At 36.5% G+C, this 20875-nt stretch overlaps 2 protein-coding genes across 2 annotated transcripts in view; one reads left to right on the top strand and one right to left on the bottom strand.

Annotated features, from left to right (window-relative positions):
* Positions 1–20875, top strand: part of LOC120770240 (protein Wnt-5) — a 164702-nt gene that overhangs the window by 103287 nt on the left and 40540 nt on the right. Inside the window, exon 4 of the mRNA XM_040097538.1 lies at positions 16172–16352. Coding sequence (XP_039953472.1) covers positions 16172–16352 — 181 coding nt within the window. The remainder of the gene's footprint in view (positions 1–16171; positions 16353–20875) is intronic.
* Positions 14228–14805, bottom strand: LOC120770246. The gene is made up of 2 exons (XM_040097544.1): positions 14573–14805; positions 14228–14450 (listed from the first exon to the last, which is right to left on the bottom strand). Exons 1-2 carry the CDS (start codon positions 14744–14746, stop codon positions 14274–14276), a joined length of 351 nt encoding a protein of 116 aa, XP_039953478.1. The 5' UTR covers positions 14747–14805; the 3' UTR covers positions 14228–14273.

Raw genomic sequence — 20875 nt, 5'->3', positions numbered from 1 at the left:
GATAAAACCGGACTGAGGCAGTGGAGGTGTTCCAGCGTCCCTCTTATGCCTACTTCCCAGCACCTTGTGTATATGCCATCATTACTACTGACCATTCGGCTTGCATGTGTTGCCACTAAGTTGTGACATAAAACTAGTCCAACAACCGTCATGCAATCTTTTCCAGACCGTGTGAGCAAAAAACTTTCGTTCGACAGATGGACTGCACTATGGCGATTTTATCAGCTATTTCGTTTTCTGGAATGTTCTTGTGGCCTGGAACTCAGTATAAGGAACCTGGCCTGAAACCGTATATTGAGTTCAAGGTCACAAGAATATTCTATGCTGGCGCTTTCTAGCCGCAGCCAAATCCACAGTCTTCCTGCTTCTAAGGGCATTTCCTGGCGAGGGCGATGTGAGATTAGTGCCTTAATTGCTTCTGTTATGTTGCTTCTTGAGTTCTTCAGTATCAGAACAGGTTTTCTGACTGCAAAGACTTCCCCATAGAAAATACTGTAGTATTTCGGAAGCTTGAAGGGTCGCCTGAGATCTGACTAAGTGCAATGGATCCCGGCGCCCATTTTAACAGCGATTTTTGATCTGTATGTGTAGATGTTGCATGTTCCGATGACGGACTTTATGCTCCTACACCAACCAACATTATTATGCATTGAAATTAAGTGTTTCATCATTAAACCATATTTTTGTATTTTTAAGAATTATGGATGATATTTCTATTTTTCTAGTATTTATAATATATCCATTACATAGTAATGTTTCAGAACTCGTCATGTTATATTCTAACTATGTGATCATCTCAATTCCGTTGAAGATTCTACAGTATGTAGTTTACTTACAGATCTCACTAATTTACCCACCAATTCTTCAGACCAATTTTGTTCAGATTTCTGCTAATAACATTTTAGATTATCCACCGATATACATAGGTCTAAATCTTAGCTTAAAAAGTAAATGACGCATAAATGTAGGCCACACTCTCCATAAATTTTGTAGTTTAACGGGTCAATATTCAAACGTTGCATAAATTTGGGCGTTATTAAAAGACTATGCTGCTCAGCATAGTTACAACTACGTCAACATACACAACCATAATAAATATGTTTGAATTACTTTACACTTAACAAAACTTTGAAGCCATTATGACTGAATTGGAAATGTTGAAGCAAACTCTGTAAATTAATTAATTGCATTCAATGCTACATTTAATACAATTTATGAGCAGATAATTTCTCATTTACTGGCATGCCGGTATGCGCACGAGAAGTATGTATGTGTAGTATGTTTGTGCTGCAGCAAAAATTCAAACAGCTTCCAAAGCCATTAGGATGAATGCCACAAAACTTGCTTAACAGCAAAACAATTTCGCACAACAAAAGAGAAAGCGGTCATTTAAGAAGGTACGATTTAAACATTAAATAGGGTACACACTTAAATTACATTTATTCATGTGACTGCTGGCCGACAGACAAAGCAACGGACTGGTCGTTGGCGGCAGACCGTTTTACGCACGTGTAAACTTGCCACAATACAAACCTAAAATACTTTACAATAGAATTTAAAGTGAATGGACGATGCGGAAATGGATATTGTGTGCATACATACATATGCATACATATATATAATGTATGCCGATATAACCCTCCCTATTGTAATTATTTCGTATGCAATAAAATAAATGGTCGCAGGCCATGAAATAACTCATACCAATGATGCGTTTGCAAATTTAATGCTATGAAAGTTCATTTAAGCCTTTCACAAAAACATTTCACCGAAAAACGTTTCGTAAGGTAATCGCAAATGCACCGTGAAAATGAGCGTGCGCTGGCGGAGGGGGTGCAATAACCAAACAAATAAATAAATGCCTAATCGTCATGGCGATATGCCGGGAAGCAGCAAACAAGTGTATTTGTGCGTGCCTGTGTGGCAGCTATTGTGTTTGCAACACAGAAAGTTTAAATTAATTAATCAAACATTTACCCAGCAACCCTACGCGGTACTATTCCATTCGCCTGCCACTATTGTTCTAACTGTAGTTAACCGTTCGCACGCCGACAGTCACATAAACATTACCATTAAAAGAGATAAAAATCATGACATGATAACGCATCCCTAGTGGCAGCAGCGCTGCTGATGGTGGTCGCGGTCGCGGTCGCCTTGAACCCACATGTATTGCCGTTATTGCTGGTTTGTGTGGTGGTGGTGGTGTGAGCGCAACACAATTCCCCAGCCGCAAGTTTAGACTGCCGCTGTCAAACGTGCAACATTGTGGCAAATTTGTGTGACGTGCACGCCACTGCTTGTGCTGGCAAGGCACGGGTTAACGCCACCGCCGTTGCCGAAAATCTCGAAATCTCAGCTAAGAAGCCAACGTAAATGTTTCACTAAATAATAAAATTCATATTAATTCGTTCCTGTGGCACGCAACCAAACACACAGCTCACACAGACGCATTCGTTAACTTACCGGCAGTTAGTTGAAATTGTTGCAAAGATGCCGTAGCAGTGTTGTAAGTGCTCGCAATTTACGCACTACACAGCGCTTGCAACTTGTGGTCGCTACTGCTGCCGCTGCTGTTGCTGCCACAGCGCCACTTGTTCGAACGGCTGCTGCCTTTTGTTGCTTGCCACTTGGCACTCGCTGTCGTCAGTGCCGCTGTTACTTTGCTTGCTTTGCTACTTCCTATTCCTGTTCCGTTTTCCTGCCTCGCTGCCTCGCTGCTTGGCAGTTAGTTGGTTACTTCTGTGCATGAAGTTCGCTACCCCCGGCAGTCCGGGTTGTCAGCGTCGAAGTTGCTGTTGGTGTAGCGCGTTGCAAGTCTGTCTGCCTTTGGCAACTTCTTACCTCAGTTGAACACTTTCGCTGTAATTCTGTGTATTTTTGTGTCTGCCCTTTCCATTGGCGCTGTGCGTCGTCTCTCCGTTGGCCTCTGTTAGCTAACTCTACCACTATCACTTATTAGTATCATACGCTTCGCCTGACACGGAATTAAATTTAAAGCGCATAAATCCCTTTGCGGCATGACTACAAACAAACACCGATATACATATACAATCATTGAGTTGGTGGATAAGCGGTAACCCAGTGATAAAAATTGGAGATTTTGGAAATTGTGTCGTGTGCTTCATCTAGACAATGGAAATTATTGAAAAGGAGAAAACTATAAAAGTTGGAGATAAGTATATTCAGCTTTTTTTTAATCAGTTTACTTATAATTATCTAGTCTTCCAATCTGTCAATTCTAGTACAAGTGATAAGCTGAATGCTTTGAAATTGCAGCCGTCGAACTAACATTGCAAATCATGGTTTCCAAGATAAATGGATTTTAACTTTTGGTTAAAGATAATGCTCCTGTATTTTCTTTACCTAAGTCATTAAAACTGAAATCAGAGGACTGAATTACGGAACTGAAACGCTACTTAAAAAATCAAAAATATCAGATATAGCACTTAACTTTTCCGAACAGGTTGAGCCTTAAATACTTTTAAGGAGTCATGCGCTTGATAAGATAACCAAATCAATTTTAGCATAGTTCAGAACCATTTTGCTTAGCTTAGCGGAGTTTTAACGCTTTAAAAAGGTCTCAGTGGGTATAATGTCTCGAAAAAGGCCGAAATGAATAGAGTTGATAAAGGGTTTGCTCTATATTTTCTTTGAGACTTAAAAATTCATCGGCGAGAATTTATATATGGCAAAACGTTTTGTACAAATGGAAGTGTTAATGTTTCTGTTTCATATAAAATTGGATATAATGGAAGGTGTTTACATTTTCCATTCCACAAAGGCAGAAAAAAACATTAGAATAATGAAAATTCGATGAGCATCCAAATTTTGGAAGATACTTAAGTCAAAGTAGTTTTGTGGAGGTTTTGTAAACTAAAACTGCATTTTTATAGAAGTTAGAAAAGTTCAATGTAGTTAAAAGGCTCTATAAAGCTCAGTGGAGCTTTTAGAGGTTGAAGTTTGAACTTTTGAAATGAAAGGTAAAGTGAATATAAATACTTTCACGAGAGATGGGTGATATCCGTATAAAAGAGCTTAGCTTTCCTGATAATACGAGAAATTATTTCATGGAACAGTTCTTTGGGAGTTACATGGGTTTCCTCATGTAAAATTTTTTTTCTTAATGTAAAAAATTATATATTTTTTTAAAAATATTTATTGTTATAAACATACACTACTAACAAAGAAAATCTGAAATTTTTTGAAAAAATATTTAAAAATCGGCATTGCGGTGCCATTTCCGGTGACCCCTAGGAAAAAAGATGCATCCGCGTTGACAGTATAACCTAAAGTGAAAAAGTAGTGTTTTAGTTAAAATATGAACTTAGAACTTGAACGAAGGAAAAAACTGAAAATTGGATTTTGGCATTTCGCGCATTTTTTTTCAAATAGTTGGTTTAAGAATTGAATCTCAAAGATCTGTGTAAAATTTCATGAAGATCGGTTGAGTAGTTCTCGAGAAATCTGGCCAACCAACTTCAAAACCACAGTTTTGAGAAAAACGCGTTTAAAGATGGCGCACTTAGCCTAGCTAGCCTCCAGCGCACAAGTTCTTAAAACCGTATCTCCGAAACTATTACTCGGATAAACTTGAAAATTTACGACAATATTCTAGAGGTGTTGTAGAATTTTATAAAATAATAAAAAAATCGATTTTTTGAAACCCATGCAACCCATTTTTATATGCCTGTAATGGAGAATTCACTCCACATTATTATTATTATTTTTTATCGAAAAGGAATGGTGTAAAGATCTTTCCCCTATCGTAAATGAAATTTATCATTGGTTAAATAGTATTGAATTATTTACCATTTGGAAAAAGGAATATTATCAGAGTACCATGTTAAATTAACCGAATTTCCACAAATCACCACTGGGTTCGCCTACGCCGTTGGACGAAAGTGCGCAACCATCAGCCGTGTCGAGTTTATTAGTCCAGTGTGCGCTTTTCTATTAAATTTGTCCTTGCTGAGATTTCAATGTGCACTTTTCGGCATAATGCAATACCGTGAAATCCAACGACATTAAGGGCGCTTATATTGCCACCGCCACCACCACTACCACCATCGTCACCAGCAACACCGCAATTTATGGAATATCTTGAAATTTGCAGCGCACAACAAAAAAGGAACAACATGTGCACATGAACTACCTTTTGTCTTACGCACAATTGTAATCCCGAAAAAGGCCAACATGCAACAACAACAGAAACAAGAAATAACAGCAGCATAGTAATAACAATAACAACAATTTGTAAGTTATCTCTAAGCTTTTGTAAGCGAATGAGCATTGCTGCGTCATTCATTCATACATTCACGCACTCATGCAAAAACAGCAGCAAGTGTGGGGGGATGGTGTGGTGGGCGAGATGTTAGTGAGGAGGCAAGTGAGCAGCAGTCAAGTGTATGTTAGCGAAAGGACATCTAAACGCAAGCAATTTTGCTTGTAATGGTAAACAAAGTTGTACTGTTGTTGTATGAAAGCTTGTATGGCAGTTTGTGTTGCGTGTGGCTGTGTGTGTGATGGCTATCATTGTATGTACGTGAAGTATTTATATTGAAAATCTCGTATGCCAAGCACTTCATAACCTGAACATTCCGCTTTGGTCCTTTTAAATATTTTACTTTGCTTTATTGCTATTATTACACACACACGCACACTAAACTGGCCTCTATACTATGCACTTTGGGCTCCGTGTATATATTTGAGTATTTTGAGTTGTGCCTGGCGGTGTGGCATGGAATTTTGTAATAAATGCGCGCACTAATTTAACAATTTGTTGCGGTTTTAAGTTATGATGCCGATTGCTGTATTTATGTGCGCACGCACATATTCTTATACAAACATACACGTATCCTTATACTACTAATAAAATAATGCCTTGAATGTGCATTACCCTTGCTGTTTGGTAATTTAAGCCACTTTCTAAGTAATCTGATAGCGAAAGGGTGGTTTTCATATGCTGCCCTGCCAGACACAGCATATTATTATGCTTCATATTTATGTTTAAATATATATGTACATATGTAGTTGTGTTAGTATGTTTTTTGCCGATATTATTTTGAAGTTTGATGTGCCTGAAAATCCCTTCGCGTTTATGCCACTACGTGTTTATTTCTACCCAAATTTGTTCCGCTCGTAAAAATATCCAATTTTTTTATTTAATGCATTTGGTTATACGCTTAGATTGTCCTCTTTTTGCGCATTGAAAAGAGGCGTTTAATGAGCAAAACGCAATTTTCCAGATATTCCTAGCCTTTCATCAGCTGAGTGCAGATTATTGTACTTTATGGCAGACACATTTGCTGCAATTATTAATATTTTGCAATTTTTTTAATGCTTGTCGTACATTGACCTTGTCAGAAGAAGTACTCTATTCGAAAAATCTATTTTGAATAGAAATAATCGTTAGAATTTTCCGAAGTTATTCTTCTTTTATGCAGATACGTCTACAAATATATATGTACATATATAATGTATGTGTGTACTTATATTTATTTTGTTGATTTATTCTGATAACACTTTTCCAAAGAATTAAAAAAGTATTTAGTTTTTTACAATTTCCGGGGGTTTTGAAGTTTTCTACCACAACTTCACCATAAATAATAAATATAATAATCGAAAAACACCGTTTTAATATATTTCGTCTTGGCAAGAGTAAATCGAGCAATCGCTGCAGCAAGGTGTTCTTTTATCTCAAAAATCAGTATCCATTGAATTAATAATTTTCAAGAAGCTGTTAATAAAAATTTGAGCAAATTGTTAACGATTTATTAAAGTGTTCTTGGGTGATCTATTTCGAGATCTGATAGCGAAATGCCTACTATTTTCAATAAAAAACACATAAATCTCAAATTGAATAGAGAACTTTTATTATCATTCAAAATAAAATTCTTAGCATTTATTTTGTGAATATTTTCTCTTTCCAATGTTGCCAGCGACTATGTTCAGATGATCCATCCGTTGAGTTCAATTTTCCATGACTCGTTCGATTACTTCGACTGGTAACTGGCGAATGACCAGCGTGATATTTTGCTACAAGACCTGATACGAAGCGTGATTGTTGACATAGACTTTAGACTTTACTATACATATCTTACAGCAAAAAGTCTAACAGTGTGATATCAAACCGTGAAGTTATCTGCTCACCGAAGTGTTCTCTCTATAAATTCATTGATTGAAGCGATGTGTGGGAAGTGGCGCTGTATTCTTTAAACCAAATGTCTTCGAGATCACGAGCTTCAATTTCAGGTATCAAATAGTTGGTTTTTGATCTCTCTCAACTAATGCTGCTATATTCTCTCACTGCGTGCTGGACGTGGTCTATTCGAACGAATATTATCTAATAGTGGATGCTGGGATGAAAGAGTATTAAGAATATAATGATTTTAGAGTCACTTTAGTGTACTTTTGTCTATAGGTTAAAAGCTCACACCATTTCTAAGACTTTCAACTCACTAAGTGCAAAATATCGTTTAGAACTCTATGAATAAATTTTAATTAAATAGTTGTTCTGTAGTAATTTTTTATGATATTATAAACGACTGATATGAATACCACCTCGAATGTCGAAAAAGCTTTGAACTTAAGAGCGTGTCGAAAACACAGTCTGTTTACTCTGTTGTCAGAAATAAATGAAACCCAGTGAAGGTGAAATATGAAGTTATTAATGGCATTTGATTGTCTCACTTTTTCTTCCACAGAAAGTCATGTGGCGTCAATGGTCCATATGATGATTAAAAATAATCATCTTAAAAACATCCAAAGTTCATCAAATAAAGCCGCTTCTTAACGTTCCTTAGCTTGCTTGCTTACTAAATATCGCTATGTTTAAAATTTAGGGCAGATAAAAGCCCTACAACACTACTACTTGGACTTTAGTTGAAGATAATATTCTTCAGCGATTATTGACCAAGCCAAATTATTGGTAAATGCCATTCGAATAATTTTACTTGACGAAACTTACCACACAACAGGCGGAAAATTGTTCGTCTGCTATCTTTCCTATTCGGCGACACGAGAGAAATGAGATTTTGTATGCACACATGACAAACATTACACCGATCGCAAAAAATTAAACATTTTCGCGAACATGGATCGGTATGCGCCTAAGCCCGTACACGAGTAAACCGCGATCGCACACATACCGATCGAACGCACATGTGTGTCGTGGATGGCCACTTTAAGGCAGCAAGACAGTTTACGATTGCATATTAACGGAGAATACGTAGCTCTATAGCTATCAAAAATTCTTTTCTTTAAGCTGTACTAAAAAAATCACACCTACAAACATATTCTCAAATATTATACATATTTTTTATACCAAAATTTTTGTAGCTAACACGTTTTCAGAATTTATAAGAATTGTAGTTTTGAGTATGTGGCTATTTTTAGCAAAATGAAATTTCTATAAAAACAATATTTCGAAATTTATTTCCTTAATTCAATTCAGTAAGCAATATACTACAGTACAATATTTGCTGGGTTTTTCGTTTTCTTATATAAAAGTCAATATTTAACAGTGCTGCCATTGAATTCTTATCAAATTTTGTATGGTTTTGTGAATATGAATCCATCATCGTACGCCCAATCACCGACAAGTGTCAACAATCGCCCTATGCCGTGCACTTTAACATCTGCCGCCTTTGCATTGCCAATGTAAGCAATCGCCTCCGACCCCTCAACTCACTTACTGCCAGATTTTTGCTTTGTTTGATGCACCAGCTGCTGTCGTTCAGTGATTTAGTTTACGATTACGATTTGATATGCAAAATCCATCAAATACACAAAACCTTTCATTGAAAAATATCAAATTAACACACAAAACAAAAAGCCAAACCGAATAAGGAAAACAAGTAACTGCGATGGAACCCTCCGATTTCCGAGTGGAAGAACACCCGCATCGATGGATGACTTAGATATCGCTATATATAATATACATATGTATATGTATGTGTATATGCGTGTATGGATGTATGTACGAGTATGAAATTTTGAATGTGTGGCAATAATTGTGAGCTTCAAGAAAGAGATGTGGCACCGGCATTTAGTATGCGTGTGTGTGATTATGCAACGATAAGAGTGGCTGAGAGCAAGCAGACGACAATGGTGAACAGCAAGCGTCAGCTGCCAGAGGCTGTAATAGAACGAGCATTAAAATGAAGGAATTAATAAAACAGAAACAAAAACAATGCCGATATTGAAATGAGCATATAAAATCGCTATCAACGAAGGTTTTTGCGCAGAATTTCGCGCAATCGGCACTTGTGGCCTTTCTATAGTTATGTCACAACCACTTGTATATGCATACATAAGTATATATATGAGAAATAAATACTCTGTCAATATTTACGGTTTTACATTTGAATTTAAACGTACACATGTATAGAAAAATATATACCAGTTAATGCCTGATGGGTTAGGGGCAACCAATTCAAATCACCAGCGGTGGCTCTGCAATATCCTCAATATAAACTCAAGTACATTGATACCACTCTCACACACATGTATATTCATTCACCCACAGAGTTATGTATAAACATAAATGCCGAGTGATAGTCCATCATAGCGTTGACAGTCGCAATGATCGAGTGCACACATGCAACTGTTGTGTATTTAATGAACACACGCACACATATACACACTTACGCATACCTAACATGTGCATATAAATGCCATTGTTTAATATTCTATTACCCATATCATATGAATTTCTCTTTGGCCACTCTCGTGTGTCGAATATTTCTCTCTTGACTTTTGCTGGCTTTTGATTTGATTATTTGACAGCTCGTTGATACTTGGCCGGTCTTTTCGATTTCTGGGGATATCATATATCAATGTGGGTTTATATATTGCTAGAGTAAACATTTGAAATGAATTCTTTATTAAAAAAAAAATTATCAGCGCCCTTTTATTGTTAGAGAAATGTGTATGATGTGAAGAAATATACTGGTTGGCAGTTTTGAGTTTGATATATCATTTTATTTTTTTATTAAAAAATGTACCTTTGCTTAGAAAATCGTTATGATATTTGTCGGTCGGTAAATAAAATTATTGAAGGTGAGTGAGATTGCAATATTTAAAATCTACCCCACATGCTTTAACCGTCTGACAGCTGTTATGTATATTCGAATGAGCAGTTAGGTGTATGAAAAGAGTTATTGGTTTCCCGAATAACACACGGTCTCAATTCCATCGAAAATCGTTTTTAAAAACGAGAATTTATCAATAGGAGAATTTATCGAATGAGTGATGGGTCTTACAAAGGTTCGTCGGTGCTATCGAATTTTATATTTGTTTGATCTTTCCTGGTGTTGTTGTTGTTGTTTCAACAAAAACGATGTGCCATCGAATTTTATATTTGCTTGATCTTTCCTGGTGTTGTTGTCGTTGTATCGACAGAAAACATGTCTGACTTAATTTTGAAAACTGTTGCCGAGTTGACTGTCTTTGGTCAGATAAAAAATCGAGTATATTATAAAAATTCAAAAGTCGATAAAAATTTTCTTGAAATTTAATTTTTCAAGAACTAAAGTAATTGCGTGACAGAAGGCAGCCAGTGAAGGTTATAACAATGAAACTTACCTAATTGAATCACCCATCCAACTCGGTTAATGTCTATATCATCGGAAAAAATTAAAAATATTGCTTGAAAATGGTCCGCTTAGCTTTAAAGAGATAACAGAATATTCCAACATCTCTTATGTATCCACTCAATAAATTATGTTCCCACTTTTTTTGGGTATGAAGTGTGTCAATGTTAGACTTGTTCAAAAATATATGAATTTTTTGCAAAAACGGCGTCGAATAGAGATCGAAAAAAATATGCTTGACAACGTAGCTGAGAACCCTACATTTATCAGCCGCATCATTACTGTCGTTAAGACGATGCTTTATGATTATGACATCGAAAGTGTAAAATAACCCGAAGGTACTGAAGGTCATTCGAAGATTACAATAATGTACGTATGAACTTAGTTTTTTTGTCAGTCCGAGTCTTATTATATCCGAATTGTTACAGAAAGATGAATATTGTTGTTACACATCAACGGGAATTCAAAGCTTTTTTGACTATGATCATTTGTAATATGAAAGTAAGCTTTTCTCTTAAAAACTCTTGGCAGATTTTAGTGAAATTGTGAAACAAAATTTTACATCAAAGAGAGATTTACTCAAAAGCAAGTTTCTAAGTTAATAAATCTCATTACTAGCTTAACATTTTTTTAAATTGAAAATTAATGACAAACAATCCCAATAAATTAAGTAACCTAGAAAATAACACGAATATTACAAGTACACCAGAATGAAATACCAAACAAACCAAAAATAGCAAACCGTAAGCATTTCATGTCTCTTTTTACTCACACTCGTCCCAAATTGCAAACTCTTCGATCTCCGCGAAGAACTGCCCACGCGTCTGCATCAAAATTGGGAAGACATTAGAAACCGTTACAAAAAACACACGGTGAGTTGCTATTTTTTCTAGTTAACTACATTTCATAATCCGCTTAGAGCCACATTACATTAAAATTTACTCAAACGCAAAAATTTAAGTCAAAATCAATATTATTATCGCAAAGCATACCGGAGCTGTCACGACATATCGACGTTAAAAGACAGCGCCGATAATAAAAATATAAAAGTAAAAGACGCTTGTCAGACGGAGACAATTTGTCGCAGCTTGCAGCCAACTCAGTTTGATTAGCAAGCGTCTTTTTGCTTTGAATCTGCACAAAAATGTAAGAGATCATGCTGCGCGCTGATAGTGTGTCCTTTGTGGAGAGTGCTTTTATGTACTACAGATTCATTGAAATTTTATTTCAATTAAAAGAATGAAGTCATGCTGAGGCATTTTATTTGCCAAAACCCCGATAAAAGCATACAAAACCGCATGCCTCAGTGGGTACATATACATAATTTTATGGCCAATATAGCTATGTAATTCGCATTAAGGTCAACAATGTTGCCAACTTCGGTATGAAAGTAAGGAAGTCGTGAGTTGTTGTTGTATGTGTGCTATTTGCGTTAGTTACATTTTCCTTGGCTACTTTACACACATTTATTCCGGCCGTTACCTTTTTTGGCAATGCAACGGAGCTTTGGTTGTGTAATGCCGTGAAGCGCAATTAATGCTTAACTAAGCGGAGAGCGGAAACAACTGTGTATGTGTGGTGGTGTATGAGATCAAAGCCACATCCGGTTGTCATGCGCTACAAATGTAGTATGTGTGGTGGTATTAGTATATATAAGTAGATTTACATAGCCGTCAGAACACCGGACAAAATTAAATACCCAATGAAAATATTAGAGCAGAATTTTTCGGTCAAAAATTACTTTTTTTTGTAAACTTTATAAAGCCTTGTTACAGAAGAGTAGCCCTCTAGCTACAATAAACCCAACTCTTTACAAACATATGTATATCTAATATTCTGTATAAGCATGCCTATTTGTACACCACTTCCTATTACCCTATATACGCATTCACATTCAGGGAATTGATGTGACATTTGGCTGACGACACGTATACGCACCGTTGCACCCGTTTGTCAATCTCCCTGTATTATCTGCCTTTTGCTCTGCCGTTACACTTGGCACGTATTAATTTCGCCTATGTGGCGGAAATGTACAGTTTACTTGGTTGACTGACTGATTTCCACCGAATGGGTCAATAAGGATTATGATGGTGAATACACAGAAATATACTTGAAATGAGTACAGGGTGTAGCAAATATTTTTTTATAAATTTATTTGAAATTGAGGTAATTTTATGAAATGTGCTCTCTGGCGCGCGATATAGGTTGGTATTGTATATAGGCGGAATCAGATTATTGGACTAGGTACCAAATATGATTGTGATCCCTTCATAATTTCGTCGAAAACGATTTGGAAATTCTTTTTTTTTAAATCTCGAATTAGAGTAAATGCAGACCAATTTAAAACTTTTTAAATAAATGTATTTTCCTCTATGTTTACTCTTGCTCAAATTTGTAGAAATAGGTCTTGATCTTAGATTCATAGATTGCGCAACACCCTGTAGCTTCATTAAGCCTAAAGGTGTCTCACAGAGCATGCAACTACATGAGTCGCTTTGACAAGAATATATATACTTATGTATACACATTAGAGCGGATCGCTTTTTTGTCTTTAAAATCGCTATACTGGAAATGATCCACCTATCTTTTTGACTAACTTTGGCACAGAGACTAAGGGTTTAAAACCGCCAGCAAGCATTTTTTTAAGATGAAGTATAAAATATCTGAATAATCGACTACATGGAGATATGTGAACCAGTTGTCCAATCTGGCCGATTCCAAATAACGATCAATAGAATCTCAAGATACACCCAATTATTAAATTTCATTCGGATATCTCAAAAACTGACGAACAAAGTTTTACAGAACACAAAAACTTTGCCTCAAAAATCGAAATCGTCTTTAAAATCATAGTATCTTAGAAAAAGTTGTTCAGAATGATCCATAGACCATTTCCAGTATACACGATTTTTCCATTTTTATGGCTCCCTGCAAATCCACCCCCTCTGATATACATACATGTATATATAAACATATATGCGCGGTATTTGCGTCGCTGTGCTATGCATTAATATTAGCATTATTAATTTGGCATTAAACTTGAATCGAATGGAAGTTGATTAGTGTCATAGGCAGCCGTTGCTGATGGAACACTATCCTGTTGACAGGTCACACACACATAACTGTGCTAGCATTGCGCTGTCAAATGCTTTTCAACGTGTCACTCAGGGCGACAAATGCTGCTTTCGGCACAGTGCGCTTCGATGGGCATATCGATTTAAGGAGCGTTAAATTAATTGCATTTCCCTTAATGCGCGCCAATGTGCTAAATATAATTTGTTAGTTTGGGCAAACTTTCATTTTCACATTTGAGAGAGTCTAAGTTTGACAAGGCATAACTTCATAAACCATTATAAAATGCAATGTCGAGGGTTGTTATTAATATATTATAAGCACTTTACCTAAGTCGAAGCTAGAAACAAATGTTTTAGCTACTTATACGAGTTCACTGCAAAAATAGGAGAAAACCGTGCTACTTTTCATAATCGTTATGTTGAAAACTATTAAATGAGCAATAATTTGCGAAAATAAATATAATACCTTAGAAGCACACAAATCACTTTGGAAAATGAGGTGAAAATCGATCTCTATAAATTTTTTCAATATTTCACTCATAAAATAATAAATTACATATATACTATCACCTTTACTTTAATCTATTTATTTTATTTATTCATAGTTTTATCTGCCATAAACAGCAAATGTTACATTTAAACCAAAGCCGGCTTGAGTTCTCATTTGTATAGAAGCGTAAGTCCAACCGGGTCCACCATACAACAAAGTATTAATGGGACCTGAACTATTCTGGAATTGGTCTCGCAAGTAAATGGCGCTAATCACTTTGTTGTTGCTCTGATACTGCAAATAAAAATTAGTTATTAATTAGCGTTACAATGCACCGGTGCAAAAATGAGTCGTGTGACAATAAAATCTTTTTTGGGCTTAGAAGTAGGTTGCAGATAATTTCTTATGTAACTTACCGATTCTGGAATATCGAAGTAGAAAGTCTGCGCAATATTTCGTACTGCTGGATGGGTTACTCGTTTGTTGATAAGTAGATAATCGGTAGCATTTTGCACACCCCAGGTTGAGCTCGCGGAATAAGCGACTGCGACCAAAGCCAAGAGCACGCAAATATGCACAAGAACTTTCATTTTGATTAATAGTTTCTTAACTTTGCTATTTGATTTCAGCTAATCACATAAATAGACAATGAGTACTGTTCATTTTGATCGAAATGTCTTTGCTTTATATACTTGTAAAGCGTTTAGATAATTACTCCTTATCAAATGTAATATTTCTAAGAACTCTACTAAGCACTGATAGATACAATTTAATTAGTGCAAATAGTTATTAGTGCAAATAGTTAATAGTGCTGATACTGGATTTTGTAATGTTTTATGGCATGTGGCAATCATGAAATTTTCAATTTTATTACTGATTTGACGGCTGTACTTTTTCCTTATCACTCACTTGAAGTGCCGGAAGAAATTTATATGGAACTGCTGTTGTTTTGTTTTGTAGTAAAGGTTTCAACTTATCTACTTCTACGAAGGTTATGTAATATTTTCATTAAGCCGAGTATTGGCATATGAATATAGCAATAAGTTTGAGTCTTTGTGATTCAGGAGAGTGAACAATAGACCTAAGGTCGCGGCGTATTCCTCATTTATCAATCAATAAATTCTAACACACTCCCAAATAATTTTACGGAATGACAAACATAAGCACAGGAGAATGTAGTTGGACATCCTTAACACACTTCTTTGTCATCTCAGAAATCATATTTTTCTTTGAAATAATATATTTGTAACAAATGTTTCCAATGACAGTTTTATAAAATAAAAATTTTAATGATATTTGCAGAAGCTATAAGCTCTGGAATTTGTGGGTTAAAATGCACATGTATTCAAAGAATGAGATAGTTAGAAAATTTTATGCTCTATAAGAAATCTGCAGAGCGTAGCTGCTTTATAAACTGCCCGATTATCATATTGTTATATAAAAGCCTACTTATTTGGCAAGATCACGAAATTTTACCTCGATTATTGTCCAAAGCAACGCTACGTTCTCCGATCTTATTATTCAGATAGGATCACTAAGCACAAAACTGCCTTATAAACTACCCAACTCTGGAAACGATAAAGCTAAAGATGAAAATACTATAAAAGACCTATTATCCTTTTCGAATAAACTTAATTTGACTTGCAGGATGTTTCTCGTGCGATGCAAACCTATATTTTCATGTTAGCTTTGGCACCGTTACGCTGTCAAATGGCTTTCAACATGTCACTCAGAGCGATAAATGCTGCTGTCGACACAGTGTAGTTTGTTGAGCGTATCGATTAAAGAGCGTTAAATTAATCAAAACCCCAAATGCGCGAAAAAACTTTCATTTTCATATTTTAACATACAGGCAAGCGAGTCCTAAGTTTGCTTAGGCATTATTTCATAAACCAACCCATATTAAATACAATTTTGAACGTCATTATTAATATATTATGAACACCTAAACTAACCACCCACACACACCTATAGTTTCGATGAACTAAAACAAATTTACACCGTTTTCATTGCAGGCTCACCGGAAATGGCTTTTATTCACGCGCTTGCTGCTGCTATGGTGACCAGTTTTATAGCTCGTGCCTGCCGCGATGGGCAATTGGCGTCATGTGGTTGTTCGCGTGGGTCGCGCCCTAAGCAATTGCACGATGATTGGACGTGGGGTGGCTGTGGCGATAATTTGGAGTTTGCCTACAAGTGAGTATTTGCAAAAAATATGTATATATTAAAAAATTGACTGATTAACATAAAATCAAATTAATTCATAAAATTCATTGGTTTTTTTTTGCTAAGTTTAATGTATTCCCTAAAACCACAGTATCCTATAGTAATTAGTATTTAAAGAAAACAAAAGAAATTTCAAAATCTAGCGAATTTCTTCATTATTTTCACTCATTTTCGAACAGCTGTAACTTTTTTTCAACTTCCTTTTCGGTCATATACTTTTATAGTACGTTTGAATACGACAGAGGCTGAAGAACATAATCAAAATATATTTAGCCTTACTTTTATTAAGATGATTAACTCAACTATTAAATTTGACACGGACTGGTCCATATAAACTGCACGATCAAACCAAATTGATATATATTGAAAAAGTTTGAGAAGCGTTTCGGGGTGTCTTTTTTTATTACGAACACAAGTATTTGAGTGGCATAAAGCATTCAGTGAAGGCTGTGTAGTCATCGAAACCTTGCCTCGTGCGAGTTGTCCACCTTTTCTAATGACGATAAATTCTAAGAGGTGAAAGAAAATATGCTTGAAAATCGTCGTGCAGACAAAGATCTCAATGTCTTTTATGGCTCGACTAAAGTTATTTTGGGTATTAAAATGGTTGATGGTTTGGGTATAAAGACGGTTAAAGTTTTGGGTAGAAGTTTTTGAATATTTCGTCAAAACTCTGCAACAATCTAGCAAATTACGCACCAAAACTGAGCCGAAGCCAAAAAACGAAAATTCGCTAAAGGAACTGAAGGGCATCCCAGCCTAGACCCTTGAATGTAAAGCAAATGTCCATCATGGCATGCTTGTTTTGGCTCATGAGCCCTTTTTAAAGGCGGTAAATAAAGTTTTCGTTAGTTCTGCTCTCTCCATAATGGATAAGGCAGCGAAGTAAATGGGTCTAGTGGTAAACGAGGGCAAGACGAAATATCTGCAGTCATCAAACAAACCGTCGTACTCTCGACGAGGCACCCACGTCACTACTAACAGTCATAACTTCGAAGTCGTAGATAATTTCTTCTATCTTGGTACCAGCATCAACATAAACAAGTTGAACAAGGAAGGGCTAAGTTCGGGTGTCACCGAACATTTTATACTCTCGCATGATAAAGTAATAATCGAGATTTCATTATCCCTCATTTACATATTTTTCAAATACCGTATTTGTGTAAAGTTTTATTCCGCTATCATCATTGGTTCCAAATGTATGTATATAATTATTATACAGAGAAGGCATCAGATGGAATTCAAAATAGCGTTATATTGACAGAAGGCGTGGTTGTAAACCGATTTCACCCATATTTCGTACATGTCATCAGGGTGTTAAGAAAATATTTATACCGAATTTCATTGAAATCGGTATAGTAGTTCATGAGATATGGTTTTTGGTCCATAAGTGGGCGACGCCACGCCCATTTTCAATTTTAAAAAAAGTCTGGGTGTAGCTTCCTTCTGCAATTTCTTCCGTAAAATTTAGTGTTTCTGACGTTTTTTGTTAGTCGGTTAACGCACTTTTAGTGATTTTCAACATAACCTTTGTATGGGAGGTGGGCGTGGTTATTATCCGATTTCTTCCATTTTTTAACTGTATATGGAAATGCCTGAAGAAAACGACTCTGTAGAGTTTGGTTGACATAGCTGTTGTAGTTTCCGAGATACGTACAAAAAACTTAGTAGGGGGCGGGGCCACGCCCACTTTTCCAAAAAAAATTACGTCCAAATATGCCTCTCCCTAATGCAATCCTTTGTGCTAAATTTCACTTTAATATCTTTATTTATGGCTTAGTTATGACACTTTATAGGTTTTCGGTTTCCGCCATTTTGTGGGCGTGGCAGTTGGCCGATTTTGCCCATCTTTGAACTTAGCCTTCTTATGGAGTCAAGGAATACGTGTACCAAGTTTCATCATGATATCTCAATTTTTACTCAAGTTACAGGACAGACAGACATCCGGATTTCGACTCTACTCGTCACCCTGATCACTTTGGTATATATAACCCTATATCTGACTCTTTTAGTTTTAGGACTTACAAAAACCGTTATGTGAACAAAACTATAATACTCTCCTTAGCAACTTTGTTGCGAGAGTATAAAAACAATGTCAGCCTCGAAATACAACGCAGAATATCTCTTGCCGATAGGTGCTACTTTGGACTAAGTAGGCAATTGAGAAGTAAAGTCCTCTCTCGACGAACAAAAACAAAAATCTATAAGTCACTCATTATTCCCGTACTGCTATATAGTGCAGAGGCACGGACGATTGACAACCTCTGAGGAGTCGACATACTTCAGCAGATCATGCCGTGAGAGTGGATGAAAACACACCAGCTCTGAAAGTATTCGACGCGGTACCCGGCGAGGGATACAGAGGAAGACCTCCACTCCGTTGGAGAGATCAGCTTCGAACTGACGCCAAATTGTGAAAAGTAACCTCTGGTTCCCTATTGTTAACTCGGCTATAACCGCGTAAGCTGTTTCTACGCTATTAAAGAAGAAGAAGAATTAAAGTGTGCAATAATATATGCATTTTTTTATGTATTTTCTTGCCAGTCGAAGTCAATTTGGCATGAAATGATATGATGAACAGCGCACTTTACTTTATCAGAAGCCAAAATCTTTTTACCAAATTATTAGGCTTTATACGACTTTCTCTACCAGCATTATCAACTTTAACTGCAGACCACTTGATTTTAGTACTCAAAATAACAAATTATTTCTTAAATATTAGAAAAAAGATTTAAATTTGCATTCTCAAACTTCATAACTCGCTTAAAGCTCGAGTTGTCTACCTTAACTGCAGTTTCATCAACCGTTAATTGACCGCAATTTGCCATAGAGAGCATATTTCATCATTTCAAGTGAGAACAAAATAAAAGTTGCACGCAAAAACTGCGCAGCGCATATCCAAAGGTTGACCAATCAAATTAAGTGACATCGAAAAAAAGCAACTTTAAAAAGGTTTGCACGCATAATCAAAGAAAAATCTGATGAACCCATAAAATATACTTGAGCTACATAAAAAGTATGGAAACGCTAAAAAGAGTCCAACAACAAGAAACAACAACAAAAAGCAGTTCACCAAAAGAAAAAGGAACTTACGCGCACACATTACAACAAACAACAAACCTTTTACGCACACACGCATACATTTTTATGCGGCAATATTTATTTGCCTGTGGCAACGGTGTCGGTGCCGCACTAATGTTGTTGGCAGCGCTTTATCTCCACCGTTTGTTATTTTTGTTGTGGCTGCTGTTGCTGTACTCAAACGCAGATTGCTCTTCGCACTAGCTACATATACATACACTGTTATTGCTATTGTTTTTGTATGCAAAATTGCCCATAACTGCAAATGTCGTTTGGGGAATTTTCGAAATGCGCATACTTTCAACCGTTAAGCCCCGAACTCTGCATAGCCGCTCGTGCGTCTGCCACTTTCACCTCGCACCGGCGTGTCTGCCGAATTCGATCGATGTGAGCTGGTGAACTGGCGTATGTTCGCATGCGTGTGTGTGTGTGTGTGGCATGCAACTTTGGCTGTTGGAAGTGTGTAATAATTTATTGTTTTTGCCGAGTTTACATACTTTTACAAACCGCTATAACATTCTGTTGCGCGCGTTGTGCCCACACACACACGACGCGTTATTGAAGCGCGAGTCCCGTCCGTGTGCCGCTTGTGGCCATTTTTAATGCACAAATTTGACGCTTTTCCACTGGGGTGCATAAATTATCAAGGGTATATTGCTCATCTGCTGCAACTCAGCTGCACCCACCGCCCCCTTGGATCCGCGCCCACACCACGCGCCTTGACACACATAATATTTGCCGCAAAATTTCCGCTTCGATTTATTCTTATTTTTATTTTTTATTTTTTTGTTTTGTTTTTATGTCCGTTTACTGCGCAGTTAGTTTTCAACTACACCAACAACAAGCGCATGCAGTTTTGTATGGAAATTTATTTGCATATACACATATGCCACAATCAACCGAAGCGCTGCTATGGCCGTGGCTACGCGCCTGCAAATAGGCTTGCAGTTATTCCCCGCTCCATACAAGCAGCAAATTTTGTCTTCCTTCGCCCGCCACCCCTCGTAATAACACTTATTTGCAATGTCAGTTTACCCGCCAAATTGTATCAATCATTTCATGGCACTCCACTTCTTGTTGTTGCTGTGGTTGATTGTTTTTGTCGATTTTGTTGTTACAACAACTCGCTTGCTCTTTGATTTATGCACTGGAATCGAGTTGCGTTTATTTTTCATTTTCCCTTTTTTTTGTTTTTGTTGTTTGTGGTTTTTTGTTTGGGTTAAGTTGGTGCTTTCATACCCATCCATTTATGGTTTAACGGGTTTTTGTTGGCGGCACATAATTCAAATTGATTTGCTTTTATTGTAGATAAACGCAGTTATTTGTGGCATAATGATAGGCAATTTGTTGCTGCATTACTTTTTTACACATTGTCTGCTGTTGCTGTAGTTGTTTTGGCAGGACATCAATCG

Source organism: Bactrocera tryoni, chromosome 3, assembly GCF_016617805.1.
Source record: "Bactrocera tryoni isolate S06 chromosome 3, CSIRO_BtryS06_freeze2, whole genome shotgun sequence".
Taxonomy (NCBI): domain Eukaryota; kingdom Metazoa; phylum Arthropoda; class Insecta; order Diptera; family Tephritidae; genus Bactrocera; species Bactrocera tryoni.
The sequence above is the reverse complement of the archived record's forward strand: the minus strand, read 5'-3'. Positions and strand labels throughout refer to the sequence as shown.